This window comes from Kryptolebias marmoratus, linkage group LG7 (genome assembly GCF_001649575.2).
Source record: "Kryptolebias marmoratus isolate JLee-2015 linkage group LG7, ASM164957v2, whole genome shotgun sequence".
NCBI lineage: Eukaryota > Metazoa > Chordata > Actinopteri > Cyprinodontiformes > Rivulidae > Kryptolebias > Kryptolebias marmoratus.
In genome coordinates, this window is record NC_051436.1 from 7170481 (window position 1) to 7184288 (window position 13808).

The 13808-nt window shown below is 43.5% G+C and overlaps 1 protein-coding gene across 1 annotated transcript in view; it reads left to right on the forward strand.

The window, feature by feature from the left end:
- The window catches only part of dhx15 (DEAH (Asp-Glu-Ala-His) box helicase 15), a 41367-nt gene that overhangs the window by 15221 nt on the left and 12338 nt on the right, over nucleotides 1-13808 (forward strand). Inside the window, exons 6-9 of the mRNA XM_017414442.3 lie at nucleotides 2331-2498; nucleotides 8863-8949; nucleotides 9337-9486; nucleotides 10574-10682. Of these exons, the coding sequence (XP_017269931.1) occupies nucleotides 2331-2498; nucleotides 8863-8949; nucleotides 9337-9486; nucleotides 10574-10682 (514 nt within the window). The remainder of the gene's footprint in view (nucleotides 1-2330; nucleotides 2499-8862; nucleotides 8950-9336; nucleotides 9487-10573; nucleotides 10683-13808) is intronic.

The following is a 13808-nucleotide window of genomic DNA, read 5'->3' on the forward strand; positions in this document are numbered from 1 at the left end:
TGGGCCAGCCGTCTTCTGCCCAAGGAGCATGTTGCCCCCGTGTCCATGGGAAATGACAGTGTTCAGTTTAGGCTGTCCAGATGTAACCACAGGTCTGCCAGTCCCTGTGTAGATGGTCTGCTCTGCGCGGTTTGTCACTGCTGGTTCTGCTCTCGTCTCAGGTCTCATCCGTCTTTGGGATTTGACCTCTCGGTGGTGTTGCTGCAGATGGTTTAGTTGTTGTTGTTGTTCGTAGCTGATGTCCACCTTTATTTGGGGAACCTTTGCTGCGTATGCAGAGGTCTGCCCCCTGACTGCCCGTCTACCTCAGCCCCCACCTCGAGAATACGAGACACACCTAAAGCCCCCTCATTCTCAGTAGCAGTTTTTGTGGGAAATTATAAGTGCTTAGTTATGAAATATTGTAGAAATTACCAAACTTTGGAGGTCAGAAGTATAACTCGAGCTATGATATCGTACAACATTTATGGTTACATGTTTGCTGTAGCTGAAAGAATCTAATTATTTCTTGCTTATCACCCCACCTGCGTTTACTCCCCTTTCTCCCGCAGACAATTCTCCCACACCGCCCGCAGCAAATATTTTGGCACGGAGCCATTTTTCCCTTTTTTTTAAAGTTGGCGACGTGAGCTCAGAGGCCTGATTTAGGAGTTGTTTTCAGAACCCAAATGCTGCTTCAGCTTGGATGCAGAGGTTTATCAATTATCAGAAAGGTCATGCCTCAGACAACACCACTTTTAGACTATTTCAAGGCTAAGATGACTCAAAGTACTTATTTGTCTTTCATCAAAAGTATTTTATGATTCTCTTCAAGTGATGTTAGTTTCCACGCGTCTCTCGATTTTGTTTTAAACTAGGAAATTTGCATTTCCTGTGAAAATGCAGTATGAATAATAGTGTTTCTAGGTGGCAGTATGCTGAAGTAGTTAGCTTTTAAAAAGGAGTAAAAATTGACAGTCTTTCTGGAATTTCAATGTGTTTTGGTGAGAGAAATTGCTGGAAAAATAAAACCTGACTAATCTTTTAAAAGTTATCCATAACGAAAGTGACACCCATCTCCTAAACGAGCTGAACGTTTTAGTTCCTGAATGGCTGAAATAATTTGAAATTTGAAGGACGAGTCAGATGCCAAGCAACATACGGAAGTAATTGGTAATTCCATGAAGCATGGACTTACCAGAATTTTGAGCACTTTAAACTTTTTTCATCTTTGAGTAACCTCACACACTGATAATCAACATTTGTCTCTTTTCTTCAACCGCTTTCGTAATTAAATAAACACATTTCTCCTTAGCAATGTGATCCCATTTTCCTAAGTAGTAAGGTATTTAGGTCATGTTAAATAATCAATTATAGGTACACCAAATGAGGTATAGGTACACCTCATACCAGCTTGACAGCTGGTATGAGGTGTTTGTGCTGATATGCTGTTTTAATTTTTTACATTTTTTTTCCCAAACATCTGTAGTTTGGTCCCATTTGTCCAAAAGACATTGTTCCAGAAGTGCATTCAGGTTTTTATTTTTATTTTTTCAGGTAAAACAAGCCTTTTCCTGAACAAACCATACTGCTTCAGTGTTTTTCTCATTGTCCTGTCAGGACCTTTGACCTTTAAGCTGCTAACTGAGGCCTGTAGGGTCTGAGGCGGTGCTCTCAGTTCATTCAGTTCATCAGTTTTCTTATGTCCTGACGTAAAACCTTAGGTGTGCCGCCACCACCGGTGTCGAATATTTACCACATCAATTTCTTTTTTTATTCAAATTGTGTTTTTTTTTTTTTGTTGTTGTTGCATTTGGAGAACGGGTTCAGTTACCGTGCTCCGTGTCGCGCCTCCTCATTCCTGGCACTACTCACGGCTTCTCTCTGCCAGCCCACCGGCTCAAGAACGTTCAGCTCCACTAAACTGATCTGCCATGATTTGCCGCCGGTTATGCATCAACGCTGCAGCCTCGTATCCACCCCCCCCCCCGTACAACGCTGCGCTGTGGAATAATGAACCCCGTTTGAGCGCGTCTCTGCCTCGTCTCTGTTTTCCATGATTGCTGCGTTTGACAACAGAGCCACGGGGAGCTCGGCGCAGCAGACTGCAGTCCAACTTTAATTTCCTCCATCAGATGGAACGATAGTTGGAACAAATGTTCTGTAGCAGGGAAGCACGGTTTTCCCCCAGTTGCTGTCTTTTTGTTGTTGTTGTTGTTGTTGTTTTATTCCCCCCCCCATCGCCTCGATCCTCCTGCCGCCTTTGTGTCGCTCCGGACCCGCTTTGATCTCGGATGTTTGCGCACACCGGCGACGCAGGGATTAATTGTCGCGCTTCCCCCCCCCTTCAGGAAATCGACGAAGCCTGCAAGCGCATCAGGCGGGAGGTGGACGACCTGGGGCCCCAAGTCGGCGACATGAAGATCATACCGCTGTACTCCACGCTGCCCCCCCAGCAGCAGCAGAGGATCTTCGAGCCGCCCCCACCCAACAGACCGAATGGTGGCGTCGGAAGGAAGGTAAGGTTCTCGTGTTTGACGGAGAGGGGAAGCGAAAGGCCAGATGGGGAAAGTGGGTGAATAAAGTAAGAGAGCTTGAAGGTGGAAAGTTTTTTTTTTTTTTTTTTCTGTCCCCCCCCACCACCTCCCCATCCTTTTCCCTCAGCTTTAGCGCAGGACTGACTCACACAACATATGCTGCTTTTGCCGGCACGTGATCCTCTGCTCTAAATTATAACTGGGGTGTTACTCACAGCCTGTGAGCCGGAGGTAAGAGCTACATTCTTCGGCTTTTTCATCGCCGAAAGGTGAAGTGGGGGATAACGTTTTTGTCATGTGTCTGCACATGTGCGTTAATGTATCTGTTAGCAAAATATCCCATGAACCACTGGATGGATTTTAGTGAAACTTGCAGAAGTTATTCACTGGATACACGTCTACAACTGATTACCCTTTGGAACCAGTTCAGTTCAAGATGGCTGCCACAGCCATTTAAACTTAAAGAACACAAAAATGTCTCTAACTCAGTCAGTTTTACACATGTTGTGCTGAGGTTTGGCGCAGTCGTCGCTGAGAGCGATCCCCAGCGCATATTCTGATCCCCAGCAGATCGTGCGCAATCTTTGCTTAAAATTTTGCAGTTCACTACTTGCGTGAACCTTCATCTGTCTGTTAGCAAAATATCTCATGAACCACAGATCAAATTTAAATGAAACTTTCAGAAATTAAACATTGAGGGTACACTTAAAACTCTTTACTTTTTGGAGTCAGTCCAATTCAAGATGGCTGCCACAGCTAATCAGCGATAACCAACACAAAAATGGCTGTAACTCAGTCAGTTTTACAAATATGGAGCTAATTTTCGATGTGGTAGTAGGTGAGAGTCAAACCCAACACATACTCTTTGCATGACTCTTTGCATGGCTACAAATCGGTAATTTCTCAACAGAAACATTGGGCCTTTTTAATTATTGCCTTCTTCGCCGCAGAAACTCAAAAAGGACATCTCACGCTCTCCAATCTGTCATTTGCTTTTTGCTCAGCCTCAGTGAAATCGGTCGTGCTCTGATTGAGGCCGGTGCGGGTGAGCGTCCCCGTTTTGCGCGCGACGGTTTCTGCTCGCGGTGTCAGCTCCAACTGCTCCGTCACGCCGCTGGCTCGGCATCTGAGAGAGCAGCAGAGCGCCATCTCCGCTGCCAGCCAGTGAGCAAACATTCATCCCCAACAGCTGATAGGAGCCGGTGTTGATGAATGACTCATTGCTACAGCCCAGCTAATTGTGTCAGATCGGGCCGACGAGCGAGCGGCAACAGTATTTATGGGCTGTCAAAGTTAAACACATTGTGATACATCAAAAAAAAAAAACGTACTCCGTTCTACCTGGATTTGGTGACTAGGAGTCACGGCGATGCATTTAGCAGTCATTAGTATGATTTGACGGTCTAGGCTGGTTTATCATCGGGTGTGAGGTGCTGAAGGAAAAGGAGATGTACTAAAAATAAGGAGATTAAAAAAGGCATACATGTGAGAAGCACCGTATTTAAAAACTAAACATGAGTGCAGGATTGTTGTTGTGTCAGGCAGGATTTAGCAGGCGTCCTGAATGAAGAGGACTTCCATCCATCCATCCATCCATCCATCCATTTTCTTGACCCGCTTCTCCATTCCGGGCCGCGGGGGGAGCTGGCGCCTGTCCCCGGCAGTCACTGTGCGAGAGGCGGGGGGGACACCCTGGACAGGTCGAAAAGTCCATCGCAGGGCCACGTAGAGACAAACGATGAAGAGGACATGTCTTCCAGATTGTAGCGCCTTTCAGAGCAAACGGCGTCTTACAGAGTGGGACTCAAACGTGACCCGAGGAAGCAGCTTTGGTAGATCTGCGGCTTTCTTAACGTGCTGCACAAAGATAGGAGAGCAAGTTTATTTAAGTGTTTCAAGGCAAACTTCACGAAATCATGATGAAATTAGCAAAACTCAAAATGTCATTTCTTCATGAAATGTGTCAATAATGAACCTTACGTGCTTTTTGTTGAGGATCATTAAGGCTTGATGATAACAAGATTTTACTGTAGATTAGCTGGTCTGAAAACTGGTCAGAATGTTTATTTATTTCGAACATGGCTTTTAAGGTTTCGCTGCGACTCTAAGATTAATCCTAAGTATTTCTCTTTCGTTACCCGCTCAGCGAGATCGCCTTTATTTCTAACATTGGGACTTTAACAGAAAAGCAGACGGGCTTTGTTTTCTTAGTGTTTAAAGATGAGCGTGAAGCCAGGCGTTCAGATACCACGGTGTAACATTAGTGTACAGCTGAAGGTCAGAATCAGTACATATGGAGGCTCGTTAAAATAAAGGCGAAAAATAAAAGGGACCGAAAACAGTTCCTTGTTGAATTCCTGTCATTGCATTGTAACATAACGAGATATATTTGTGCTATCAATAGTCTCATTGTTTTGGGTAGTTTCTTTTTTTTTAATACAGTTAGGCCAGATGTGCTAGAAGGAAGAGTTATGAATATTAAAGCCAGTATCTCGCTGGGTTGTGACTTTTAGCGACTCGTTGGCGCAATGCATCCTGAGAGAGTCTCCAAAATGTCCTGAAACAGAGGCTCTTAGTCTTGTCGCTTGAATTTTGAACATCCACCCTTCCATTTTCTGTACCTGCCTGTCCACGCAGGGTGGCGGGGGGCTGGTGCCCGTCTCCAGTGGTCACTGGGCGAGAGGCGGGGCACACCCTGGACAGCTCGCAAGTCGATCACAAAAAGACAAAGAGACCAAGGAGACAGTGGCAATTTATTGTCGCCAGTTAAGCTGACAGTTTTGAACATATTCAAAAAAAAACTTTGTGTGACAGATCTTTTCTGAAAATAGTCAGAGTTGTTACAGGCATCTCGAATGCTTTTTAGTTTAAATTTTCGATTGCTTAAGGTGCATTTTGACATCTGCACGGGAGCTGTCCAAGTCCAGGTCTAAAAAACCTGCATAGATGATAAATACCAATGACTGAGAAACTGGTCCATACCTGCCAAAAGCGTACCACAGAAGGTTAAATCATAAACGCAGCAGGGCGGCTAAAACAGGTGAGCACAAAGCCGGCAGAGGCTCATGGACCGATGAAATATTGTGCATGGCGAAGAATACAGTTTTGTAAGCCGCACACACAAAAGCCGGCCATGATTTTTTAACAGCCCAGAACGTGGCAGCATGGCTTGCTTGTTGCAAACTTGATACTGCAGCTGAAAACTTGTCTATTTTCTCGTAATTTCGAGTCGCCGACTCGTCTGTAAGCGTCGCAATATTTCAATTTGTAAAAATTGTGTTCAGAACCTCCGCATACATGAGGTGACATACAGCAAACAGAGTCAAGAAATCTGAACTGTACACCCAGCAGCCACTTTTAGCTTGAGCACAGTTTACGTCCAACCCCCCCCCCCCAAACATCAATTTGTCATGTTCTCGTTGAATCGGCGAGGTGGCGTCTAAAGTTGCCGTCCTTGAAGTAAATGTGCTTCTCTTCAGTGACTGACTGAGCAAGTCATCAAGTGAAAAATGTAGAGATGTCATCCAAGCCAGCCCAAGAGGAAGTAGTGAAGAAGAATTAAGGTTCGCCACATCTGCCGCCACGCATGCTAACGACTGCATTAGGCAACCCTCAATTAACATAAAGCACCCGCTCGTCATCGCTCTGTTTCTCTCGCGGAGCCACCGATCTTCCGTTTTTGAGCAGTTTAAATCATTTTAAAACCGAGGCGGGGGCTGAGCGATGACGAGCAAAAGACGGCAATCTCACTTAACGCTTTGATGAATCCGCTGCGGTTAAATATTTTTTAACGTTTGCCGCGTTTCAGATGCTCCCCATCCCCCCCCGATGTCGCTTAGGATTGCGCCAGGTATCAATTTCAATGATCCCCGAATGTGAGCGCATCAGCGCTGCTCTGGGGCACGTTGTTCTCATCCCTAGTCAGGGGGAAGGCTTTATTTGTCAACAAGGCAGTGCTTCCCAGCAGGGAACGTGAAAGATGGCCCCGTTTTAGCCGTGGCGCTCACTCTCCTGCAGGTAATAACCCAGAAATAACATGCAGAGATGATGCTCTAATGATATTACTGATGAAGAAGTCAGGATAATCCAGCGCGGCAACAGACTGGAAGGAGCCAGCCTGCGTTCGGCGTAATGGTCCCACCCCGGATAATCCTTCAGAATCAATGCAGCCAATGAGGCCACCCATATGATCATGAAATGTGAGAGGGTGTCGCGTGCAGCATCTGCCGGAGCGTCGACTGTGACCCCGCGCGCGAAGCAGAGGCGGCCTCCTCGAGTCAATTTTTTTTAACCAGACTTTGATTCATTCCTTTCTCCTGTTTTCTCGTTGGATTGTTGTGAAAAACGCTACATGCCAGCGTCCACGATGCTGTCTGATGTGTTGTAGGTGAGTCACATTAGCTCCATCTTTTAGGCATTTAAAACCAAAAACAGACAAATGTTTTGTAGAAATCAAACAAGAAAAAAACGTTTTAGTCATTTTCTTTTTTAGGAACGTTTTCTGGGCTGATTCCAGTTTCTCTAAGAACTATAATAAACAACATAAATTCTAACTTCTGGTTGAATTAGGATGTTTCTAGTTAAAAACAACAACCAAAAACTTCATATTTCCTCCAAAACAACATTATGTTTCAGTTCTTCTCTCTCTTCGCAAATTAGCTTCTCAGCCTTGGTGCGTTCATGGACTGGGAAAAAAAAGTTGGTCTTCTGATTGCTGCGTATCTGTGGTTTGTTCACAAACTAAGGAAAATGTGGATTATTGAAGTGGATTATTGAATATCAGATTGGTGGGTTATGGTCAAGCTAAAAATCATCTGATTCCAATCGCCAACCGATTTGTTGGTACAAATCTCTAGTAACCACGGCGGGTATTCGATGTCTTATTCACTCAGGCAGTTTTGCTACGCAGCAAGCAGTCTTAGATTTTTTTTTTCCTTGAGTTTTCATGAACCTTCTTTGTAAAGAACAGGGAATAAAAAGAAACTCCTGCTCTGAAGATTGTCCTCGGGTTCATGTTCTACCTTTTGAGCTGATTATCTCCTCTCTTATAAAATGTATTATTTTGTCACACAGTGCAGTAACATGGCAGCCAAGAACTATATGTATATATATAAAAAATCAAATCAAATCAAACCCTTTTCCCTGTCCGATAGGTTTCGTACCAGCCTTTATTTCCATCTCTTCATTTTTCTGCTTGAATACTAAGGGGAATGTTTCTTTTGACAGGTGAATTACCTGGGGTCAGAGGCAGAATGAGGGGAGGAAAGGCCCCCCCCCCCGGCATTAATAACTAAACAGCCAGGCGTTCTCAGGCTGCAGAGAAATCCTCACTTAAAAGGTGGGATTTAAAAGTCTCCAAGGCTCACAGCTTGAAGACAGCTGAAGAGGCACGGCTACAAAGGAAGTATGTCAAGTGTGCGAAATTGGTTCTGCGGACGTGTGTCGGCAAAGACTACAGTCGCTGTTTGGTTTCGCGCTGGCCGTTTTATCATAAAGACGACCAAAGTGAGAGAAAAAAAAAAAAAAGCAGACATCAAATGGTTGCTTAGGTCAGCCGACAGCTTGTTTCTGTCTTGTTGGGCAAATAATGTTCGGGCGTGGGGTTTTCTCACCCACCACCTGCTTTTTATATTAAGCTCCGACACCGTTGTGACGGTATTCCTGTAAATTTGTCCTGGTTTTCCAAGTCTGCAGCGTCTTGGAAGATTTAAAAGACGTTTCCGGCGTTATTTAGGGAGAACTCGTCCTCGCGGCAGTCGAAGTTTGCGTGAGAGCGGCAGAAAATCTCTGCTCCCCTGGTTCCGTCTGCATGCAAGACTCAGGCTAATGTGACTCATTGGGTAATTTTTGCTTTGATTCGTGTGTCGTTCCTCGTAGACCTCTTTGCTATGAGTGGTAATGGTAAGATCTGAGGCTGCGGCGTGGTGCAGGTTCACAGTTTCACCCCCTTCCCTTCGGCCATGTTCTAAGAAACCGAGCAGCTTTCATCATGTTTGTTTGTTTGCTTTTTTTATGCTTCCTTTTCCTTCTCAAACCATTTCTCACTGCGGAGCCAGTTCGGGGGATGTTGATTGAGCGTCCCACACAATAAAATAACCGACACGTATGAATTTTCTCCGTTCACGCGGGGCTTTTCATTGAACAGTTCACTGCCGAAGCCTTACCAGAAGATTCTGGAGTCAAGTCGGTTCGTTATTGTTAATCATGCTCCTGACTAACCGATGAAGATGCATAAAATTAATTAGAAGTAACTCGATGCGAGGTGGAGCTGCGGGGGCCCCCCGTCAACCCCTCCGAGCACCTCGTCAGGTGGATCGTTTTAAGTCCCGTGCCTTCTTGTCTGCAGGTCGTCGTGTCAACAAACATCGCCGAGACGTCCCTGACCATCGACGGAGTGGTGTTTGTAATTGATCCCGGATTTGCCAAGCAAAAGGTTAGCTTCCCCTTCCCCCACCCCCACCAACCACCACCACCACGAGTCTTTATCTGCTGCGATCATCTGCTTCTGTTGCCGGAGAATCCCTAGATAAACACAGCGGCGCACAAGCTGACAGCGGCAGAGATGGAAAAGCCTGTTACTTATTCCTCTGACATTTCAGGAGCCCGGAGCCAAGTCATACACACGGCACAAAAAGAGATTATATATGCACTACGGTGGATTGGCTCTACAGTATATGTCACTCTGCGGCTTTTCGTTGGAGGCGAAGCGGCGACTTCCTTTCGCTTTTTTTTTACTTCCGCTCTTGTTCCGGCTTTATATTTAGGCTAAGGTGTAACCCGAGCTTTGTTTGGTTTTATTTTCTCTTTCTGTTTCTCTCAGGTGTATAATCCACGCATCAGAGTGGAATCCCTTTTGGTCACGGCCATCAGCAAGGCCTCGGCTCAGCAGAGGGCCGGCCGAGCTGGACGAACGTGCCCGGGGAAGTGTTTCCGCCTTTACACGGAGAAAGCTTACAAGACGGAGATGCAGGTGAGAAACGGCGCTTTTTTAAAAACTCTTGGAATGATTTGTCTTTCCTGGTTTTAGCTTTCTGTACGTTTTTCTGCACTTCTGCTTCTGCACACTTTGTACTATTTTAGCTGCTCATGTATCAAATCAATCAGCTCATACAGACTTTTTGTATTTGGAGCTTTTATACCTTTTAAAATCTTTAACTTCACATATTTTCCCGGTAAAAACGCATTGAGATTTCTTCATTTCTGTCAAAAACATGTTTGTCTTTGACATTTGCTTCAGCATACTTGTTCTGATTTTATATTTCTATGTTAGGTTTAATTTTTAGCTACTTTTAGCTAGCCTTTTGCTACTTGTTACCCTTAGCTACTGTTCTGCTACTTTTAGGTTTTAGCTTAAATTCTGCTGCTTATAACTTAAAGCTAGCTTTTTGTTTTTAGCTAGCCTTTTATCATTTTCATCTTCTAACTACTGTTTCGTTACTCTTAGTCTTAAGCTAGCCTTTTGGTATATTTAGTTTTTTAGCTAGTGTTTTGCTACTTTTAGCTTTCAGCTACTGTTCTTTTTCCTTTAGCTTTGACAACTCAGTTTCAGCATCTTCAGGAAATCCCAGCAGCGTCATTCATTAACGCCGCATTTAGCAAAAAAATGCAGTTTTGCCAGTTTCAAACATAAACTCAGCTGATTTTTCTGATATCACAGTCTGCAACGCCTGCAGCGTCTGATAGCTTCCCCCGAGCAACCTTCCAGCTGGAGAAACTCTGTCATGCCAAATTTACTCCTGGAACTCCTGGGTTTTAGACCCCTTTCCCCTTAAAAATCGCACCTTTCTACTCTTCCTCTTAAAGATGTGTTAACCGATACGGCCTCCCTGTAATTAATGAACTGAGGGAGGCCCGGTTTTTCACCTTAACAGTCTAATTCTTGCACATCACTCTCAGTTGCATAGGGATTTTGTGTTTAACTAGCCCTTCAGATGCCCTAGACTCCCTGCTCCTGTTCAAGCTGACACATGACTGATGCACGAGAAGATAATAAGCACTGTGACTGATTCATTGTAAATTGTTCCCCGGGCTGCTCGTGCGCCTCTGTGATGGCACAGGACAACACATATCCAGAGATCCTGAGGTCTAATCTTGGCTCCGTCGTGCTGCAGCTGAAGAAACTGGGCATTGATGACCTGGTGCACTTTGACTTCATGGACCCACCAGGTTAGTTTCAGCTTACTTTTCTTTTTCTTTATTTTTTCTTCAGTTCGTTGGGGAAACTGTGTTCTGCCCATTTTTTAAATATACTTATTGCCCAAAGGTCATGAAAGCTGAGCAATCATGAAATTAGTTGTCTTTTAGCAAAATATCTCATGATTTCGCTGCACATCTAAAACTGATTGACTTTTGGAATCAGACTAAATCAAGATGGCTGCCACAGCTAATCAGCCTTCATCTTTTGAAGGATTTTGAATCCAAACCTAAAATGTAAACTCAAACAAGTATGTTTTTTTAGGAATGATGCTTACATATAAACCTTTTATGAAAAGGTTTTAAACCTCACAAATGATAACTTGGTTACATTGTTATGGGGCTAAAGGTAAAAAAAGAAAAGAAAATTATGAGATATTTGATCTTGTTCTACATATGAAACACCGTCACAAGTCAGTAACACAAATGAGACAAATTGGGGATAAATTCATGCGAAATTAGGAAGAAACGGCCTCACTAAGTCAGCAGTAGCTGTGTTTGTATTCATTTAAATTTAGCCTGGTTTGCAGAAAAATGTCAAAATAAAATGCAAATATATTGCATGACTGTCAAACGAATGGTTTAATGAGATGAACAGTAGGTGTCGCTAATTCACGAGCTAAAATAAACTAAAAAAAAAAAAAGAGTCGTTAATGGGATATTTTAATAAAAAGAGGCACCAGTGAAAGCAAAGAAAACAAACTTTTCAGGACAGAACTTAGCAGCTTTGCAGGGAGCAGCACTTGGCAAAGTTGTCCCACGAGGTCTAGTTTTCTCCTCTGTCTGTGCGCCTCGCCTCTAAATGAGTGAGCGTCAGCGGGGAGGCTCGCTCTCCAGTGGCGCCGTCGGTGTTCGGCCAAGTTGGCCCTTCCATGCATTCACTGAGCGCTCCAGCCGAGCGGCACCTGAGGGTCTCCACAGCAGGGCGGGAGAAGGTCAAGCAAAAAGCTTCAGACGCTCCAGAAAATCTTTGAGATGCTCTGTTACTAATAATTTTCTTTCATATCTGAATGATGGTTGCAGTTAGTGAAATGAATGGCAATTATGTCAGATGATGCTGCTGCTGCTGCACTGGAAAAAGAGTAGGATGTTCCTAAAGGCAACAATAATTCTTCGTGCTTCATGAATATAAAAATACAGCAGCATATAGAAACTAAAAATCTAACTTTTTGTAGTTAATCTGTTGTTTTTAATGTATGATGTAAAATCTAATGAAGGGTAAGCATCAACACACCCTGTTTACTGTCCTGTATTTCCTCGCACAGCTTTGAAATAAAACATGCAAAATCTCCCCAAAATGTGTGGCTAAATCAGGAAAAGGTTGCCATGACTTTTCGTAGCGGTACGTCGCACAACGTCGGCAAAATTGACAAAAAAACCTGTAAAAAATAATGGAGCTCAGAAGGATTTTGGCAAAAGTTTGGGAGTGGCCACATTCAAAATGGTCACCACAGCTAATCGTCCTGAGCAAACACAAAAATAAAACCAGTGTTACAGATATTGAACTAAAGTTTGAAGTGGCAGTAGCTGAGACTGATCACCAGCAAATATTCTGAGCGCTAGCTGGTCACGCAAGATCTGTTTTTAGAACTATGTCTGTAACTTTACGGTCCACTCTGTCTGTTTGTTAGCAAAATATCTCATGAACCACCCAATTCAAGACGACCCTAGCTACTCAGACACGCCGTCTTTGGAGCTGTAACGCTCAGGAGGACTTCGCAGTAGAAACGTCATTCAAAGCTGAAATGGTCACAGAAAGCTGAACTTCTTACGCCTGAGCTGTCATTTTGATATATTTTACCGATTTGACACATTTGCAGTTTAAGTTTTAGGATTTTTACCAATTTTACTCACAGAATGTTCAGCTGACAGTTAATGATTTTACAAACAAACTCTTCTCACTCCCACAACCCTTTTTTACAAGTTTTCCATCAGAACTTTTGGCACTTTTGTCTGCTGTAGGACTTGAGATTCTCTCTCCAGTTCCCCCAGAGTGCAGAGAGGACGCACCCAAGCTTCCATAGACTTTAGTTATTTATTTTGATCTTAGAATATTCTCCTCAAAGCTGGAGGTTGAGGGTATTTTCAACTTGTCAAATCTCCGACATAAAACTTGTCAAACACATAATAAATTTACAAGTATGACCATCAGTCTTCTGTAATTTATGGTTCAAGAATTTTTAAGATCTGACGAGAAGTTTTTACTCTGTAACTCTGTCTTATTTTTCAGTCTGCGTTTTTGTCTGCCTCTCATGAACTTGGCAGTCAGGGAGTGACAGATACAGGTGTGTGGCCACCCTGGTAACCAAAAGAGCCACTGACAGCAGCTTTAACTTTTCTTTGAATCACTTCTGATGCAGTTCATGCATCAAAATGTAGGCAGTTTTTTTTTTTTCCCTTCCCTTAAATTATTACAAAGTTAGGTTGGAATTCTGCACAGTCGCTGCATTGGTTCCCTTCAAAATGTCTTCAGAAGTTTTTTTACTTTGGCTGTAAGTATCATAGCTAAATAGCAAAGCAAAGAACAAATCGGCTAATTAATAATAATAATAATAATAATAATTTTGTTTTGTTTTGTTAACGGTTCATTTTATACTCCTACTGTTACTTTTTAATGTAATAAATGAAGGATTTTAGGGATTAGTCAAACCAGTTCCAAACAAAAAAAAACATCATTTGAACAATATTGTAGCTAAAACACAGATTCCGTCTAATTTAGGCACCAGATTAAAGAGTTTTTCGTGAAATTGTTGTTTTCTGCCATTTTCGAGAAGAAACCTCCCTCCTTTCCCTATCCCTATCCTCCCTCTCTCCCTCCTCCTTTTTTTTTTTCTCACCATAATATAGTTTTCATCTCACCTCTGAGATTAAACCCATCTCTCCCCGTCCACTGTGGCAAACGCCATTTGGAGAATGAAATTGGTTACATCAATAGCAGCACTATCACCTCAGCAATTGCCTTCCCTTTATATTCCTTCAGCGGAACGTGACTGACCTCCAACGCTACCATCACATTTCTCACAAAACGAAACAAGATGCATCAACATATGGGATTGGCCTTGTCTGCGGAGTCTTAACTGGGAATAGTTGGGCGGGGGG